This window comes from Cebidichthys violaceus, unplaced genomic scaffold (assembly GCF_023349555.1).
Source record: "Cebidichthys violaceus isolate CVI_PGR_0920_01 unplaced genomic scaffold, fCebVio1.0.p SCAF_12, whole genome shotgun sequence".
In the NCBI taxonomy this organism is placed as follows: Eukaryota; Metazoa; Chordata; class Actinopteri; order Perciformes; family Stichaeidae; genus Cebidichthys; species Cebidichthys violaceus.
The window spans coordinates 10,884,593-10,905,170 of NW_027176285.1; the positions used below are offsets into that span (position 1 = coordinate 10,884,593).

A 20,578-nucleotide genomic window follows, 5' to 3' on the forward strand; every position below is an offset into this window, starting at 1 on the left:
ACACCACTGAAACACACTGTGCTGCAGATACATCCTGAAATCGTCACAGTTTTAAAGGTTTGTATGCAAAATGGGAATTTAATTTATTTGTACTTTTTTGCGATAAACAGGTACTTCTCTCATTTCTTTTGTTTATTTGTCCGTTGTATGCATGTCAAGTCAACATAGTCCTTAAAGGCTCTTAACTGTATTTGTCTTTTTCTTTTTTTATCCTCCTCTGATTCTTTCCCTCTATTACAAGTCCTGTCTTTATCTCCTTTCATTGCTTTTAATCACTGCCGTCGACAAAAAGAGACTATAGAGCAGTAAAATCCTTTCCGACGCTGTAGAAATCTCTTGACAGGCTGAGGCATACGGTACATCATGTGCTCAGCCATGTATGTGTAGCCTCGAGGGTTTGTTCCTATGCAGGCTTCCAAGATGCTTCAGTTGGGCACTCAGCACTACGTTTCTTTCTGTTGTGGCTCAGAAGCTATCTGTTTTTTTGATTTGTGCAGTGAATGAAAACACAGCAAGGACCCCCCCCCCCCCCCCCCCCCCCGAAGTGACACATGTTTGGATGAAACTAGCAGATTCATTCAGTATAATTAGTCATTAAAGAAGGCAATGCAGAGTGTAAATCTGCCAGACAGCAAAGGAAACTCATTGTTGGTTTCCGTTTGAATATCACACTGGGAAAAGTACATCTCCACATTAAAGCTAAAAGGAAAAGGAAAGACAGATAATGTTTGTACATTTTATTAATTCATGAAAAAGACCTTTTTATATATTTATTTTTTCTGGGTTTGTTTCCCCAGTGTTGTGCATTTTCACAGTTTTAAATATTTGCCAGAACTGACCCATTTTCAAGTATTGGTGTAAAAGTCAAAGCTGAACAGAAGTACACAAACTGCTTTAACTATTTCAGTGCTGTATATGCGGAAAACAAACCAAACAAAATGAGAAACATACAAAGTCGCTCATCTTATCTTCTGTGCTACATTTAGGGTTGTATTTGAACCATGGGACTGTGTTGATTTGATTTTTGAAGGAAAACAGCAAGAGGAACTTTCATATTTCATGGGACAGAACCACAAGTCAAAGTCAGAAAATGAAGGCAGGCGATCCCGATTGTGAACTTGGGACGTCTTACTGGTTTAAATAAAGGGGTGTTGATTCACTGATGTTTCGTGGGAGTTCAGTAACTACATAACGATCAGAAGCAACGGTAGCGGCCCTCCCTCTCATCCACTTGGCTCAGCCCTACAAACAGAAAACACTACAACAAAGAATCTTCCACATGGCTACATTTTGCATTTGTAATGTTTCTCAGGACATACAAATGTGCGCGATGCATTTAATGATCAGAAACAACTGAAGACAGGCCTGTTATTAAATGCCAAGAGTTCATGAGTTACTAACAATGTCCTACTGCATAGTTTTGGCTTTGTCCAATTTTGGCACATTTGGCCCTCCATACAACAAACAAACAATGTGCCATTTTGTTTTTCTGCGGCTTATTTAAGGAAACACATAAAGCATTTATGAAGTTCTTCTGTTATGTTAACATGAAATACACATCCTAACAGATTCAGACACACACACACACACACACACACACACACACACACACACACACACACACACACAGAAGACAATTAGTGCCCTTATCCTACAATATATGCTGTTGATAGTTGACAGGCACCCACTCAATGACCTTCCATTTCTCTTCCACATTAAAGCATGAATCACTTCCTAATTATTAGTAAACAGGTCTGTTTGTGCATATGGCTTTGTAGCATGTGCATGTGTTCAGACGGTCCACGTGCTGATGAATGAGTTCTCACTGCCAATGTACTGCTGTGACAATCAGATACCATGCCAGGCCTGCTCCTTCCCCCCCAGGTGTGTGTGTGTGTGTGTGTGTGTGTGTGTGTGTGTGTGTGTGTGTGTGTGTGTGTGTGTGTGTGTGTGTGTGTGTGTGTGTGTGTGTGTGTGTGTGTGTGAGCGGGCAAGCAAGCTCTGTCCCTGTTTTATGACAAGGACGTAACCTTTCATGCACTGTGTTTGTGTGAGAGAGAAAGAATCATGACTCAACAACAGCAGAAGCACATCAGTGGAACTCCTCATCCTTCCTAAGTCCCTCAAATGGGATTTAACACACACACGCACACACACACACACACACACACACGCTCACATGAATATACACACACACACACACACATAGGTGCATGTTGTGAGGGCGGGAAACATCTGCGTGTCGAGGTTTAATAACATTACATGTAGTCCAGCTCAGGTACTATGCACAGTGTCCATGGGTCATTGCAAGACATTAGGAGGCAGATACAAATACTACGTGAGGTGAGAGGTCGCCGAGTTTATAACATGAGCTTTCTCTGCTGCATTCAAAACAAACCACAAATTGAAATGACTCGTGCTTGACATCCAAGTTGGGCTTGGTAAATGTCACTGTTATTTTAGGCTGGCTATAATGTCTAAATGGATTTCATTTGTTGTCACCCTTCATATTCATTCCGCCACTGCCGCTCGACTGTCTGCAGTACATTTTAGGACTTGGACAGCTCGCCTCACTCAAACACTTTGACCCGGACTTTTGCTGTTTGACCTCACTTAAACCTCAACCATGACTTTAGCCGGCCATTGCATGACACCGACTCAGCACAGTTCAGCCCATCTAGGGCATGCAAGTGTGTCACCGCAGATCTAATTATGACAGCAATCCCCCAATAGCCTCTCACTTCTCTTCTCCCTTCGCCCTGCCTGACCCAGCCTGGAGCAAAAGGCTATCGTAGTTGAGCCGAGCAGGAGTGTCTACATGTAGCCATGTGTAAGCTTAAAATGTAGTTATGACGTGAACAAAGCAGTTCAGTTTGTGGCATCAAGTGGACATCAGGAGTTGATGTTTGAGCTCTGGTTCAGCTAAGCTCTTGATATTGCATGTTAAATATGAAGCTAGAGCCAGGACACGCTTAGCTTAGCATAAAGCATTGAAACACCGATTCCCTCTTTTTCCAGCCTCATCAAGCTAAGCTAACTGCCGGCTGTAGCTTCATATTCAGCTTACACACATGAGAGTGGTATCAATCTCGTCCTCTAATTTTCTGCAAGAAAGTGAATAAGCATATTTCCAAAAATGTCAAATTATTCCTTGGTAGAAATATCAGCCAAATCATAGTACTTGCCTAATGAGTTAATTCGCAAAATATTTTAGTTTTGTATAGTTAAATGTACATAATGTCCTAAAAAACACACAAAGCCTGAACCGTGAGTTTGAGGGATAAAGTCTTTGTATAGTCGCTAGTAAGGAGACGCTGATGAAGTGCAATAGCAGCAGCTTACTGATCTTTGTGAAATACATGAGCAGGTGGGACTTAAATTATTACTTTGGTTTGAGGCAAAACACAGGAGATGGTCAGAGCAGTGAGCTTGCAAGATGTTTGTAACATCTGAAAGTGGAAAAACTGGCCATTAACAGAAAAAAAACGTACAGAGCTCATTAACAGATTTTAAAAGCTTATGTGTGCATAAATAACTTTTTTCCCCCTTATTTTGGCTTCCCATGATGCCAAAATCAGCCTTTCTCTCTGCTTTTAAGTGTTGGGAGTTTGCAGCTGAAGCACTTTTCAAAGATTAACAGCCAAACAGGCACCATCTCAATTAATGTTGGTGTCTAGCTGACCAGAGCTGTTTGTGTATGCGTGTTTGTGTCTTACATTTGCTGGCGGTGAAATAAAGGGAGACAAACCCCCACGTTTCTGCAGCGAGAGCTACAACTGGCAGGGCAGAGAAGTGGGTCATCTATATGCCAACCGAGCAGTCAGGATCAAACTTGCATGCCTCCTGCTCTGCTCTTCAGCCTCGACAACAGACCAAAAAAAAACGAGAGAAAGAAGAGGGGAAGTCAGGGGGAAGAAGAACTCTGGGGTAGATGAGGATTATAGATGATTGAGGATGAGGGACAATACCACCCTTAACATGATAGACATGTTTTCAGTTGTAATATTACAGAAAGAAAAGGGGTGTTATTGATTTGAAGGAAGGCGACAATTATAAATAGAAATGTGTATAAGATTGTCAAGACTGACAGCCCAGCAAATATCCTGCTGTTTTCATTCTCCAGTTATCAAGTCCCCCGTTATTTCTCCTGTCTGTGGCTGCGTATTAATCAAAGTATTGATTGTTCAATGTGAGCAATGCAAACACAGTTACTCACTGTGGCAAGAAAGAGTAGGCCAGACAAGATGGATGCTACGAGAGAAGGGAAGGAAGTGAGAAAAGGGGCCCTGAGATGGAGTGATACCGAGAAAGGAAAAGAAGTGTTCTGATGTTGAAAGCAATGCCTATAAACAGAATCAAGTGAATTAAATGAGGTTAGCTGAGGAGTGCCATTGAGTACTTTGTGCTCAAGTTGTTATTGCACGTTATTGTGTTGAGTGCTATTGACGAGGGTTGGCTTCACTGGTGTTCTCTGTTATCGGTACGGAGCATCACTTCTGTTGCATAATGCACTTGAAACACAACTAGTTAGTCGGGTTGTATAACTGTGTCTACGCATAATGCTGGTTGTACTCGTGAGACAATACATCTGTCATGTAAATGCAACTGAACATAAAAGTCTTCAGACCCGGGTCTTCTTCTGTGGTATCGTCCCTGTTCTAAACCCACACAATTCCAGCACCAACATGTCTGGAAGAGACTGGACAATTGAGCAAAATACTGCATTGCACTGTGTTTAAGGCGAAAAAGTTTGCAATGGGAAGCAATGTAAACTTAAGGCAGCATGGATTGAATGTCTTGCATGTTTTTAAAAAAAGTTCTAAAATCTAGTATGTCACCCAATGCAACAACAAACACAATAAATGCACTCTTCCCATACCATAAATAAAAACACAACTGGTATTCATACACAAGGTTTGTGCATCTCCATGTGTGTAGCATGTGTGCAGACATGGTCATGTAAATACTTAAATCCACCCACACCCACAAACCCCATATCACTTGGCCCAAAACAGCCAAAATATAAAACTGAAATGAAAAACAAAAGAAATTCTTTTGTTTTTCATTTTTGCAATGATTTCATTTAGCACAGTGCGACCCGACCCAGTTTGAAGGTAGAATGGTTGCAGTTTGTTCACTCCAGTTTCAAAAGTGTGTTCAAGCCCCCCCCACCTCAGAGCAACAGCTGGTCTTTTTCTCAGAGGTGGTTTCGTTTGCCCGTTTTTCTCTCTGTCAGTCTCTTATGAAACATAAGAGAGAAGAATATAGAGGCCAAAAAAAAAGAAGGGAAAAGGTTAAAGCAGTGAGAGCTGGTGACGAGCAGGAACTAAAGAAAGAGATGATACGGTTCAGGTATCCAAGGCCAGTCTGGTCAGTGAAGCAGGTCAGTATTTGGGTGGGATGACCACCATGGGGTCACCATTCTTTGGCCGCCACATCAGCACCTGGGCGTCGTTGGCGTTGGGCTTGACCATGGCGTTAGAGGAGATGGGCTCATTCTTGCCCAGGATCTGGGGCTGTTCCTGGGCCACGGGCTCGTTCAGAGCAGCCCTGTGACCCAGAGGCTTCTCTGGGTCCACTTGGATGTGAAGCCGCATCCTCCAGCGGATTGTCTGCAGCACAAGTGTCTCTGAGGTGGCCTGGTTAATGGCCACCAGCCACGTCGTAAAGCTCTGGTCGCGGCGGATGCTGCTAAGCTGAGGCACGTTGCTGTCGCTGACGGGCACGCCCCAGGTCACGCTGGGGTAGAAATTGTCATTCATACTAACAGTGAACTTGCTGTCCTTCTTGGTGGGGCCTACCACAGTGCAGGTCTCCGTGGTGTTGCCGTACCACGGGTAGTTCACCCCATCCGAGTCGCTGATGGCCTGGATTTTGCCATCACGCAGGTCGGGGAGCTCCCAACTCGACCTGGAAGTTGGAAATCACAGATGACGATTCAGTTATTCAGTTATAATAGCTGACGGGGCAAGAAACACTATAGCGAATAACAATCAAGCTGTTTTTTATTCAAACTTCCTTCCTTTGAAAGCGAGCATTCGTGAAATGTATAATATTGCGTAATTGCACAACTTTATGCACACACAAGTGCAGGAAGCCAAAGCTAAACCAGGAAATTGTAAACTGACATGGATGTTTAAAACTGTTACTTTGATAAAAAATTATTTAAATCTGATCATCATCATTTATGTTGCTGATATGAGTCATGGCCAGAAAGTACAAAAATAAGACCCAAGTTGTAACAAACCAGAATTATCCTTTAAGTTTATCTCTGGCGCTCTAAACCAAGGCGAAGGATCCCTCGCGTGAAAAGCTCTCCAGTCTAATCCTCTCTGTATAATAGTGGATCATTTGCATCTTAATAGTGTGACAAGCCTCCTTCTTGATATCGTTACCAACAACACATGACAGACACAAGGAGTTGACTCAAAGCCTCACAGCTGGATCTTCCTGACAATTTTAGAACTGCAGAGGAAAAACAGTATGCAACAATAAAATACTGTGACACGCAGCGGGCGGCACTGAACGGCTCAAGTGACCTGACACCTCTGCTCTGTCCGTCTATGGATTTTCTGCCTGCGGCAGGAATAAGATTACCTTTCATTCACTGAGGCAGAGGATCAGCAGGACGGACGAGATAACAGTGTGATCACCAGCCACATGACTTCCTGCCTGCTTGGCCTGGTCTCACATTCTGATTTATGTATTCACCCAGGGGGTGAGATTAGCATGTCATGCATGATAATAGCTGGCTATGGTGTGTGTGTGTGTGTGTGTGTGTGTGTGTGTGTGTGTGTGTGTGTGTGTGTGTGTGTGTGTGTGTGTGTGTGTGTGTGTGTGTGTGTGTGTGTGTGTGTGTGTGTGTGTACAGTTCTGTTCTTAAAAAAAAAATCACTTAATCCTCTCAACGGATGCCTCCAAAACAATTTGCAGTAATTCTCCATTTTGTCAGGAACTCAGGCGATATTTTAACAGTGAGCACATCGAGCAGAGCCAACTGCACGCAGGTGCGATGGGGAGTCGTCCACTTGCTGACAAACTTGAATCATGAGTGGAGAAACCGTTGCAGAGATATTGCTCACTTCCTGTTTTTTGTTTTCACTGCCTGCTTCGTCACAGCGAAATGTGTCGGATATGTGTTTGTGACAGAACCGTAAGGATGTTGAAAAAACATTCACTCAAAATATATATATATATATATATATATATATATATATATATATATATATATATATATTCAGATATATTCAACTGCATCACATTGTGACTCCTGAGTCAGTTATTGCAAATGTTGCAATGCACAGTGATTCCCAACCAGGGGTACTCGTAGCTCAGGGAATACTTCTGCAGCTGCCAGGGGGTACTTGGAAAGATCATGGATTATGATTTGACAAAACAATATATATATATATATATATCCACAGATTGATTGAGCTATAACACCTGAGCACCACAGGTTGTGACTGAGAGTGTGTGCAAACTAGTTAGCAAGAGAGCAGTCTTAACAGTTTGTTAATGGATGGCTGAAATAGACAGCTAACATTTAAAGGATGATGAAGAGTTTAAAGGGTTAGCTACACATGTTGTGGTTGGAATAGTCAGCCAAAGAACGAATAAATAGTTGATTCGCCAAGCTCCAGCCACTGGTAGTACATTGTAAACTTGACCAGACTAAATGAAACACTGAAAGTTCAATTGTATAAAATATATTTGTTTTTTAACAATATCCCCTTTTATATAGTTAATAGTGTTAAATAACATCCAGTTTAAAATCAAATGAACACATCTGCAACATGACTCAAAGCAAGGATTCATTGAGAAATCGTGTTTCTACTGAGCAACCTGGAAACACAGCCCATTTCCTGTTTCTGCAACTTTGCATGTTGCCAGCCAATGGTCTCGAGTATAACAATTCTGTTGATGAGGCATAATGACAGATGGCGAAGATGGAGGACCAACTTTGTAGGAGTAGAAGTGAAGAAATAAGGTGCCAAATGAATCAATTACAGCATGCTTAAGCCTCACCACCTGTGTGTGTCGTGTGTAGACCGCCACACGGCTCTACCCAGAATATTGGCGGTAAGTTCTGTCTGAAATATTAATGTTACAGCTAATACAAATCCTATCAAACTGTTGCAACAGATACATCCTCGCTTCTTTTTTAGTTTCACTTCTGCCACAGCTCCTATTTTTAGCACCCTGAAATTTTTAGGGCAACACAAGACGCCTCATGTGATCAACATATGCCTGTTGATAAATACACACATCCTGCTCAACCGAACAAAACTGTACCACAGTCAAGCCACTCTAAAAGACGGGGTACGACAAACGGGGGAGGAGAGATGATGAACGTGTCCAGAATCCGGAGCACGTCATCCGAAGCCAACAGAGAAATCATCCACATTACCGTCTTCAGCTGCTCGGTCCAATTACAGCACGCTGAAGCTTTATTGCCATCAAAGAAACTACTTAGTATGAGAGTCTCAGCAGTGAGAGCAGTCCCGTCTCTTGCATCCTAAGAGCGGCTTCAAAAATGAACATAAAGAATAGGTGGCCTTAATGTGGTTGTGAAGTTCAACGACTTTAATATCGGGGTATACTAGTGCGACGGCTACCTGAGGTAGAATGTAGATGTTGGTTACTTCCAGCCTGTGATCAGTCTTCTTTGTCTATATGGGTTGTCTGTATTTATCATTGTGCTGACATGATTTTGGAGAATGTTCTCTCTTAATTGTGTATTGTTTGGATGGAAAATGTCCTGCCTTTGGAGCTTTGTTCCTAAGCACGTATACAGTACTTACACACTACTTTGCAGCTTGTTTGTTTGTAGTTAATACAATCTTAAAAGGAATCTTTTACACCTTGAAAGATGAGAGACACTTTAAAGTGGGGAGCTATTCTATTTTCTGTCTATATTATGTGTTAAAATTGGACGTTTTTGAATGCGTCCATGTTCCTTTTATATGAACAGTACATCAATAACAAAATAGGAACTTGACAAAAGAGCATGGCAATTCAAGATAAAAGAGTAAATATTAAAGCTTAGATGAAAAAAAAGCTATTACTGTAAACACAAACGCAGTTTACAAAAGGCATTGATCATACTGGACTTTTAGAAAGTAATGGAGCACTTTCTCTCTCTCTCTCTCTCTCTCTCTCACACACACACACACACACACACACACACATACGTAGGACTATACTGGGTTTGGGGTTTTGGGGAGGGGACTGTGTCTCTAATCTTAGACGTGCAGCTGCAATGTCTACAGATAAAGCATGTTCTGGGTACATGTCAGCTTGTGGTTGCACACTAATAGATAAAACAATGTTACTTTTCTAACATTTGTGTACCAATATCGCACATACACACTCTCACTTTGAAAAAAAAAAGGAGAAAGAAAGGGACAGAGAATGAGAAAGAGGCCTATTATCTGTGTCATGAGCATTTTTTCTTCAAGATGATTTTTCCCATGTTTGTCATGGCTAATGCAAGATAACTGTGTATTGACTTTGTGTGCCCTGCTCTCATATCTGTCAGGTTTTGAAGTAGTCTGCAGGCCTGCAGCCACAAGCCCACATACTGAAGATAGCTCAGCTACTGATTGAACATTAAAGTTCACTTACAGTCAATTTATTTTACTTTTCCATAAACGTTTTACTTATCTTTCTGAATACAGATATGAATGTGTAATATGTTGATTGCACGGCGCAGACTGATGCTGGCATTCCACTGGGCAACTCAGATGCAACCATAGACAAGTTTCACTCGAATATTTCCATTGAACACACTCACAATGACTCTTTCTTTGGCCATGAGTGCCTCACGTGCTTGAGTTCAAACAAACTATCTGTGCAGTTCTCTATTTTTGGGATATTTTTCCAAAAGTGTCTTAATCAGAGTTTGATGGTACAAACAAATATATGCTATAGGTATTTGGCAACTATCTTGATAATAGATTCATCGTTTAAGTCATTTTTCAAGAACATTTTTTACTCTTTTTCAGGCGCCAGCAGGAGTTGCTGTCCCCTTCGTCATTTATTCCAAATCATTTTACATTTCATTGAACAAAAAATTAACTGATTGATAGAAGAAGAAAAAGTCTGAATTGTGGAAGAGGTGACAGTTGCAGCAAATGAACCTAACCGAGCTACAATGGCTTTATTCACCAGTTATAATTCTTATAATTCTCCTTAAAATAATATTTCTCATTAATGCCTGGTTCATGAGTCTCCACCAAATGTGCTCAACACATGCACATCACCTAACCATCACTTAATGATGATACTCACATCCCTTTGTTTCCATACGTATTGTAGAACTCCATGTGGTTACAGGCTTGAATCCAGCCGATGGTCCATGTCTCTTTACCGGCTACTGGCGGCACAAGGACCCGGGCATAAGCTCGGAAGTGCGGTGTCCTGTAGCGCAGGACCACGCTGGATGACTCGTCGATGCTGGTAGGGTTGGGGTCGATGGAAGTGTTCACCTCCACGACAATGATACTGTCTCGGAAACTCTTGGGCTTACACCTGATACTCTGGATACAGCCCATTGCATTAAATAGCAACACAATCCACAACAACGTCCAGAGGTCTGGAGAAGAAGAAAGACGCATGGAAACAGCAAGAAAATCACCACAGGTGGATCCACATCATGTTTTCCAGAAAAAAAGCTTACCAGATTGAAAAGTGCTTATTCATAGCAGGCTGTCTCATAAAAAAAGCCATGCATCTTTGATGCAAAAACTACTTTCAGAAAAGAAAAAGAAGACAGGCCTAGAAAATCTTCATATTTGTTGAGCGCATGCTTTCCGGTGCGTAAACGCAACTTCATCAAACAAGTGCAGGTACAATAACTTTCCTTTATCCGTGCACTGAAGTTTTCATGCTGTCAAGTTACAAGTCATCGCCTTCGTAATGCGCTTTTATCACATAAGGACATGGCGTTTTTTGGCGACATGCATCCATTGGAAAGATGCGCGTAAAAGGTTCAGGTTAATTATGAGCTAAATAATTAACAAATAGTACTAATGTTACATCTTGGCGTCATGTTCTCTTTTGTGTGATTCTTTACGTCACTACCAGCTAATCGCTGAACTAATGCTCTCTGTCAAGCTGGTGACAGGAATCATAATCAAAAATGTTGTGCTGGACAGTGCACGCGGACAGTTACAAACGACTAATGGCAGCTCAGGGGTGACGCTCATATGTGGAGCAGCCTTATGCCCATTTAATCCGCAATAGCCTCAATTCCTCACAATAAAAAGTGTAATTTAACGATGTAAGCGCGTTAAACTGAACGATCGTATCCATGTGCGGATTAACGGCTCGTGCGGTGCAATTGCATGAATTATGGTCTATTTTTGGCTGACAAAAACAACATGCAAAAAAAAAAAAGTCTACCTATAAAACAGTGCACTGGAAAGTGTCCAGTGTCTAGAGCAGGGTGAAATCCTGGAGAAATTCAGAGTGAACGGCGACACACAGTTTCTTCGGTCCGAGAGGTAATTCCGTTATCTCCTTCACAGTCGCTCCCGTTATTTGCAGCTGCAAATTATTTCACCGTCCCACAGAGAGAGGTAGCCTTTCCACAAGCATTGCAATCTAGTCGAGTTTCAGACAGAGCGCCGCGACATCCAAAGGACACCGCCGGGTCAACTTTAGCACCCATTTCACCGGATCCATTCTTAGATTTAAAAGATAAATAAAAACAGCCTATAATGCCTCGAAAGGGAGAACAAAATGCCAGCTGTCACATAGTTGGACCGAGCCGACAGTTGCAGCCCTGTCTGTGATGGGATGCAGTTCAGCCGAAATTCCTGCACAAGCTGTCATTTCTCCGTGCTCGTCCCATCGCTGCCACGGCAGGTTCACCCCGCTACGTATTGGTTTATTCAGCTGCCTGGGAAGCAGCTTTATAAGTATCGTTGAGGCGACACTTCCGCTCTGGGTTGCAGGCATGCCGGGAAATGTAGGCGCAGGGGGTTTCAGCCTATACAGGAAGAGACAATTATAAATATTTGAACAGTTCACCTCAAACCACCTTCTAGGCTAAGAGCCTTTGTTTGAATTACATTTTGTCCCCTTACATATGCACGTTATTATATTAATAATGTATTCTAATTATTAAAGGCTATAGTATTTGTGTAGGGGTGGCATTTTTTTATTAACTTGATCACATTAATTTAAATAATTAACTTGGGGATAAATATACAATAATATGAACTTGTGCTTTTTTATGTATTTTATTTATGTTATAAACAATGTTTATATGTAATGTAATATTCAACTGTAATTGCCAACAACATTCATGCCAATGGAGTTTATTTGAAGTGTATTTATTTCGGGGCAGGCTAGATATTTCTGTGATCATTAAGACATAATCAATATGGTTTATGGTCTGACGATCATATGTTGATTATGCGGTGTGATTTTATTTTTGTATAGGCTTTTTGTTTGAGAGCATTGCAGCACTTTGGCAATCATCTCTCTCTCTCTCGCTCTCTCTCTCTCGCTCTCTCTCTCTCTCTCTCTCTCTCTCTCTCTCTCTCTCTCTCTCTCTCTCTCTCTCTCTCTCTCTCTCTCTCTCAATACAGCTGACATCACCACAGGGTGCTCCTCTGTCCTGCTACTGTCTGTTTAAGCACCTTGGAGAACTCCGCTCCACAGCAGAGCGAGCACTGCAGAGGTGGAATCGGGTTTTTGCGTAAACTACGTCAAATCCGTACGGAAGTACCGAATGCTGCGCCGTGGCTGGGCTGCCTCGTCTTCGCCCTTTGTTGGGGATGTTGTGCTGACGGTTAACCGTTTCAGGTTTTGGCCCGCGTCGCTCTATGCTAGATCCCCCCCGTCTCCTCGCCGCCAGGATATCAGAGGTGTTATGGAGGCAGATTTAGAGTGATGCGCTGTGCTTCGTATTCATCCTTCGCTTGGTAAGACGACACCGTGTGTTGCGTATTTCTTGCACATTTCCTACGCTGAGCCTGTTGTTGTCAGCAGTCCACGCAGTAAAAGCACCTGTTTGCCGTGTGATTGTGCCATGCTGTGGCGTAACGAGACGCTCATGTTGTTATTTTATCTCCATGCTGTAGATCGGGTTTCACTGGATTGGCCGAGGCGAATGCCATTCAATAGACTCTCCCAGTGTGCATGGGCTGCGGTATAAACAGCATGGCCATCGCACATTCCAGTGATTCTAAATATATCTATTAAGGCCACAGGAGGGGGAGGACTTGTGTAGGGGGTTTATCCTGGGACGTTTCACTGTCGTGGTGAACTCGCACCACTTGAATCATCTTACGGAGATTGACAATCGGCTGTTGCGCCCACAGAGGAGAGCTTGGCCCTATCCAAAACAATGCCCTCGAGTTACAACGTGAGATCCAGGGCGCGGGAGAGAAACAGCGTCCTGAGTAGACCGGAGTTCGTATCCCTGAACCAGCCTCCCCGCGGCGGCGGCGTCGTCGGTGGCGGCGGCGGCGGCGGTGGTGGTGGTGGCGGGCCCTCCGAGAGCCGAGGCGGCGCAAGGCGACCGGGTCAAATCAAGCACCAAACAAGCCAGCCGAGTGAAGAGCCCGCCGACAGTGGCAGTAAGGACAGGAGGGAGCCCAGCAAAATGCCGGAGGAAGACTGCATGCAGCTGAACCCTTCATTCAAGGGGATAGCGATGAACTCCCTCCTCGCCATCGACATCTGCCTGTCCAAGCGCATGGGGGTGTGCGCCAACACGTCCTCCTCCTGGGGAGGCTGCCGCTCCATGGTGGGCCTGTTGGCGCTCACTGGGCACGGCATCACGTGGATCATTGGCACTATCGTGTGCCTCACGAGGAGTAACACTTTGGCAGGGCAAGAGGTGCTGGTCAACCTGCTGCTTGGTAAATGCCACACCACACTGCACCATCTAACCACTCCAAAAGTTTCAGTATCAGTTCGGTACCCAGAATGCACCGCACAAGAGGAACTGGTCACTAGAATGGCATGCGCTCACAACCGTCTTTCCCTTTTCTGGGTGAAGCTATAATTCACATTCTGTCGTTGGCCTGTGAAATCAGCCAGCTGTGTCACTCTCCACTGTGTTGTAACTGCAAAAAAATGCTCCAGCCATATAGTGACATACATTTTTAATAAGGGTTCATAAGTTGTATTTTGAATGATTAATACATCTTTTGTATACCTCACAGATCATGGGATTAAAAATGGGTCTCCACAACATGAACACCTAAAATTTGTACTTATAACTGATTTATTACTGCTCTATAAAGTGTCAGTGAAAGATGTATTTACCATTATAAAGCCATTGGCTAAATGGTTTAAATATAAGGTATGGCTTGTTAGAAAGTGGTACCAGTTTGTGTTTTCAAACTCATACACTTAATGATACAAAATGGCCCTCGTGCATCATTGTTCTGATTGACACGTTATAAAGATTGTGCTGATTGTCTCTGAGCAACAGAGAAAAAAAGAACAAATCAGCAAAATTCAGACTTTGCAAGAAGAACAAGACAGGATGTCAACATGTGTCACTTTTGTTCAGTAAAGTCTATATGATGTATTAAAGGGGAGGGGTTTTATATCACGTTTTTTCCCCTGGTGTTGATGCAAGTTATTATTATTAGTTACATCATACAAATATGTATGCATATGCATACATGCATAAAGTGCTGACTCAAAATGACAAATATATCCAAAACTAGTATTTTCTGCAGAGTTGCTTCAGTACACAGCATGCACAGTCTGGGACCAAACACAGTTTAATGACAAAAGGGCAGTACAAATCTCCTGGCTGTGGCTACTTTAAGCTCTGATTGGAAGCCAGTAAATCTCTGGATTTAGGAGACTGTTGCATTGTGTTTGGGACATTGTTCAGCCCCAAATGCTTGTTCATTATTTGTCGCTCCAGGATCATTTCTAGTCTATTGAGGTCTGTCTGGAGAAAATCTACGAACATGCGGAACAGTGGTGGGGAATTCATATTTAACGCTGACTGAAATTCTGTTTTGATTTCACCTAACAGGAAAGTAATCAGCCCAGACTGGACTGTCAGGTTTGGTTTGATTCAGTCTACTACCATCAGCGTATATACTGTGCAGTGCAGAAATATTTCCCATACAGTGATTTGAAATGACTGGGACTGTCTACAAGACTACTGAACATGTCCGAGACTCCCGAAGCAGACCTTGACTGTGCAGAGGATGTTCTCATCCTTATCAACCGAGGTGTAGCTCTGCTTTGGTTTCTTCTTCTTCTTCTGTGTAACTTAGTTACTCCATATGTATACATTCATTCAAAAAGGAAACATTTAGCCAACTAGATGCTTCAGGTTTGCAGATGTGATTGCAACAATATCCACGACATCACTAAGCTGTTGTCTTTAATTCATTTTTCATTATGCTGGATGGAACAGATATGTTAGCATTATATTTTGAGTGGCTTACCTGTGTGCAGTCCTAGACTTTCTATTAGCAAAAGAATCCAACAATAATTGAAGCGGCTGTAATCAATATTTTGATTTTAACGATGGACCACATGACTGTATGTGAAAGGAGACACTCGGGGTGACAAAACCACAGAGAACTATCAGCCAACTCTGCAGTGCCTTTGACTTGTTTCGGATCGCTCTCCCCACTCTAATCAGCTCTTTTTGACCACAGGAGGCGACTTTCTTCAGTGCAAAAGCCCTAAAACCCTTCTGTGTGCTACCTGTCGAGCACCCGACGGCAAGCAAATACAGTTTGTGACTAGCTGGGGAACACAGTGGAGCATTTAGCAGCTAGAGAGACAGACTATTTGCACAGGAGTTGGTGGAGACCAAAACAAAGCTAAAAGGAGAGTGAATTTACTTTCATCAGGAAAACAAGACTACAAATGAGTGATAATGTTGCGCCATATGGGCTGGATGTGTAAATGCATGTGTAAATACAGCAGTTCACCATATTGACTTTTAAGATGCTAATATGTCAGTGTTGTGTTTACAGCTTTTAACGGCCTAAAACTAATTTATTCTATCATTTTTGTAGAGCTGAACACTTTTCTAAAAGTAAATTGAAAGAGCAGCAAAAGTCGCCTTTACAAAGGCTCTGAGATTTGTAAATGATTTTCTGGCCACAATGAGTCTGTTAGTCAGTGACAGCCTTGCTGTCCCTTGCTAAAAATGGAAAGAAAAAACAGCATAACTTGTTGTTCTAGTCCTCTTTCGTCATAACTCGGTGACATGTTACTGCACTGTGCTAGTAGCCAAGAACACTGAAGAACATAAATCCTGGCGGCAATGAAGAAGTCACACAATCAGCAAGTTTTTTAACACAACCAGGACTTTTCAGGGGGGAAAAAACAAAAAATAGAATTTTGCTCAATAATCCCCATCTTCCTACTATGAAGTATCAGTCAGTCGAAGGGCAACACAAACAGGCTTGAATTTACAGCTGATCAAATTCATCATCATTGCTTGACTCACCTCACCTGGGCCCTGCAGCAAAGTCCTCACTCACATCTCACCGGTTTCATTGTCTGCTTAGCTTATGTCCCGAACAGTTATTACTTTTCTTAACTAGCCTGCTCTCTTTTGTCCCTTCACCTCTTCCTCTGGCATTTAGAGTTCTCTTCCACCTCACCAGCCTGCCTTTAAGGAACTTGGAATAGAAGTTTAAAATAATGGCCCTGTTAGGACAGCCAGTGGATTACTGGAATGAGAATTAGGCCAGCATAACCAATCTGTCAGACAACCGACAGTTATTTTGCGCGTGGCTGGTTGAGTGTGCATAAAGATGGCAGGCTTGAACAGAAGTTAAAGGCAGCAATGGTAGGGATATTTTTGGGAGTGCCATGGAGCTATAAAAGGCATCTGCAAATGTCCGGTATGTGGACTCAAAGCAAATGCTAGACGGTATTGTATGCCTTATTGGTTATTCTTGGTCACCAAGATATCTGTTTACATATGTACTATAGTTGTTTTCTGCTTTATTTGAAGGCAGCGAGTCCACTGAGGCCGTTTGTTACTCTTAGATGTTAATTATCTGTATAATACACTTATCACTATTGTTCTGTCCTGTATTGTTTACAGATTTATCAAAACTCAGAGTCTTAATCTTTCACCACTGGATTTTTTTTAGCCTATTTAATAACTCCCTTTTTTCCCCCACAGCCCTCATTGTTGACATCCTGACGGTGGCTGGAGTCCAGAGGCTGGTGAAGCGCAGAGGACCGTGGGAGATGGCGCCGGGCTTCTTGGACTGCGTCGCGATGGACATCTACTCCTTCCCCGCTGCTCATGCCAGCCGGGCCGCCATGGTCTCCAAGTTCCTGCTGTCTCACCTGGTCCTGGCTGTGCCGCTACGCATCCTGCTGGTGCTGTGGGCCCTCCTGGTGGGCGTGTCCCGGGTGCTGCTGGGGAAACACCACCTAACTGATATGGTGTGTGGCTTTGCGCTGGGAATGCTCCACTTTAGCTTGATGGAGTCGGTGTGGCTCTCATCAAGCACCTGTCAGAATCTTATTTCCATCAGCACGCTCAGCTGGAGCCCCTTTTTCTGAGCTTTTGATATAAGGCTATGCTTGCACACAAGGCTTGTTTGATACACTAACCTCACAATGTCAAGGACTTAGGTCTGATGGAGTTATTTTTGTAAGGGTTTGAAGTTCTTATCGCAGGGTGTGAACAGTGAAGCATTCATATTTAGGAATCAGATGCTGGCTTGCATGTAACACCCAAGACAGGCGGGTCGCAAGACATCACGAAACCTTCATAATGCTTCACAAATCCTAGTAGCTTCAATCAAACCTACTAAAACGCACCTCTACTGCTCCTTAACATCAATTAAGTGCTAACGATAAAAGGAGAATTAAGACACCTGCAAGCTCACAATGATTTGGCGATAATGTATTTGTAGGATTTTGAAAGATTTTTTTCCTTGTTGTTTTTTCAATTTGTGATTCTCATGCAGTATGAAAGCTGATACCATTTATCCAAAACTGAACCCCTTTCTATTCAACAAATTCTCTCTTGAGTCTCTGTGCCACTTCCTCTTTGCCATCTTACTTCCTTTTACATCCTCCTTCCCTGCTACCTCTTCCTCTTTTATCATTTGTTTTAAAAATTCTTGTTGATCTTTTTTGGAATAGTGATAAACTGAAACTAAGTTGGACACTGAATAGTTTGGTGTAAGGCTATGATATTGGATGTAACACTAAAATATATAAAGTGGATGTTGTTTGGATATTCCACATTCTTCCTTCCTTGGCATGACTATTATGTTTGTATATTTCTGATGGGATTCTGTTCTTCTTACCGAATGTTTATCAAATATGAACTTTTTGGATGCCACTGAATTTAGCTGCTTGTGTAAAACAAATGTCACACTTGCGCAGAATTTAATTTTTTTCTTATGGGGTCAAGTATCATTTCCTTATAATGTGCCATTTATGCTTTAATGAGTTTAATGTTTTTTTTATAGGAGATATTTCTCCTCAGCTCTTTCATTTCAGGCTGCTGCAGTCAGCACATCAGCCTAACAGATGCTTATCTGTGGTCAATGATGCTGATTCTGTGCCCCACAAAACAACTGAAGCGTGTGTGTGTGTGTGTGTGTGTGTGTGTGTGTGTGTGTGTGTGTGCGTGAATATTGACATACAAAGTAAAAATGTCAGTTAGAAATATCAGTTTTAAACAAATTATACTTTTATTTTCCAAATGTTTTTAAGGACCTTTGAATGAAACCCCCTGTTTTTTTTGTTGCAAACTTTTTTTGCGGTTTGATGTGTAAATACAGTTTTTGTCGCCTACATTAGTTTGAGTAGTTCTGTACAGGGATCTGTATGTCATGTTTGTACTACTTTTTCCAGCATTAATAAAATGAGGCGGGCTGTCAGTAAAGCGTGGATGCCTGTGTTTTTTATTATTTTTTGTGTTAACATAACGAGAAGAAAATTGTTTTTATTTTCATTTTCAGGGTGAATGGTGTAGGTGTGTGGTGTTGTCATGTAATCTGCAATACTCAATCCAATACAAGGTTTTACAAATGTCTTAAATTTCAATTTGGGTGAATCTGAGTGTGAGATAGAATGAGGAAAACATCATTTGTTGACTGTTAATGAATCAGCTGCATGCTATAGGAAGCGTAACTGCCTATTTATTAGGAGGCTCTCCGCAACAAATTGTTTTGATCGCTTCAGTAATCACATGGACTGTTAAGTATCACATGGTTGGTCAGCAAAAGAATAAAGAAGTATGACACCTAAAGTCATGAGACAGCTCTGACATGGACACTATACACTTTCTGGCTGTGGTAAACAAAAGGGGAAATTATATAACTGCAAAATCCTAAAAGGAAGGTGATGGAAAATGTTAAAAGCATTACATTCTTACATCAAACTAAACACAGAATTGTGAAGATCCTCTATTACATCTCAGTATTAACAGTGCAACTGTACAGCCAAAAGAGTGCTCTGTTCAGTATGCAAAGTAGGGTTTCAGTTGACTGAAAGCTTAAGTGCTTTTATCAACATACAGTGTTTCAGCCTTAGTCTCATGATTGCCTGTTAACTGCATACACATCATTTTAGACCAAATTGTTTATTTGACTGGGAGAGCAAACATGAACGTATCGATGCAACAATATTTCTGAATGTCATTAAGTCTGAGTCTCTTCACTGCCTTTAACTCTAGTTTTCTGTCACACAACTCTTACCACAGAAGACAGACAGGAAACAAGGCCAATGCAATGCTGTGTGCTCTGAAACGGTTCAAATAGCAGGAACAGAAACTGCTTCAAAACCTGTCTGGCAGAGTCAGAGGGGAAAGAGATTCAGCAGTCAAAAGATTTGTATTTTTTACCTGATTATGTGTGCATTGTTAGACATCAGGAGAAAGTTGTCAAACACCAACTGTATGTTGAAAATCGGGTTTGGATAAAGTCAGTGGTCTGGTTGCTACACAGCATGATGCAATGTCATACAATCCACAGCTTAAAATAAAGTTTTGGATGGATTTACATGAGACTTTTCTGTGGACACTGAAGACGGTTGTTGATGTTTATCAATTGGGACAAAGTTTCTACATAAACACAATTAACCAGAGTCTATTCTTTTTTAAGACATCTTAGAAAATGTGGTGTTTCAAAGGTTGCAATGTTCCAGTTCTACAGAGTGGTAGTGTGCTCACCTTCTGAATAACTGTATGGCATGGCAATTCTACAGCCCACTGGAAAAAAAAAAAAATCAGTTGAAAAGAGTTGTGTGCTTCAAAACCATTTGGCTGTACTCCCCACCATCTCTGAACTGTACCACACCGGCATTCAACAGAATGGTGTGAACATTTGAAGGGACTCCTCACACAATGGCAACCCTTTATTAAGTCCTAATAAACCACCTCGCTTCAACCACAGCACTTATCCTGAAGCCATCCACATCCTAAATGCTTCACTGGTCGTATAAAGGAGATCGTGCACTTTAACTTGTCACGTTACGGGCATGAGCCATCTGGTTGTACTATTTTATTGTAATTGAGGCTGTGTGTGTTTTTTATTGTGTGTGCTATGTGATTATACATTTTTCATTCCAAATTCCAAAGATTAATGCATTCTGT

At 42.1% G+C, this 20,578-nt stretch overlaps 2 protein-coding genes across 4 annotated transcripts; one reads left to right on the forward strand and one right to left on the reverse strand.

The window, feature by feature from the left end:
* Positions 1-722: 722 nt before the first annotated feature.
* On the reverse strand, positions 723-11,870 carry fam78ab (family with sequence similarity 78 member Ab). 3 transcript variants are annotated; one of them, XM_068706321.1, is made up of 3 exons: positions 11,404-11,870; positions 10,291-10,594; positions 723-5,910 (listed from the first exon to the last, which is right to left on the reverse strand). In XM_068706321.1, the coding sequence occupies exons 2-3, from the start codon at positions 10,551-10,553 to the stop codon at positions 5,385-5,387; spliced, it is 789 nt and encodes a 262-aa protein (XP_068562422.1). In that variant the 5' UTR covers positions 10,554-10,594; positions 11,404-11,870; the 3' UTR covers positions 723-5,384. The 3 variants fall into 3 exon arrangements, with proteins under 3 accessions (XP_068562422.1, XP_068562421.1, XP_068562420.1); XM_068706320.1 differs by having other exon boundaries at positions 10,679-11,870; XM_068706319.1 differs by having other exon boundaries at positions 10,291-11,870.
* A 773-nt stretch (positions 11,871-12,643) lies between these two features.
* On the forward strand, positions 12,644-19,017 carry LOC137869128 (inactive phospholipid phosphatase 7). Its single transcript, XM_068706322.1, has 3 exons — positions 12,644-12,932; positions 13,092-13,874; positions 17,141-19,017. Exons 2-3 carry the CDS (start codon positions 13,358-13,360, stop codon positions 17,527-17,529), a joined length of 906 nt encoding a protein of 301 aa, XP_068562423.1. The 5' UTR covers positions 12,644-12,932; positions 13,092-13,357; the 3' UTR covers positions 17,530-19,017.
* Positions 19,018-20,578: the final 1,561 nt, after the last annotated feature.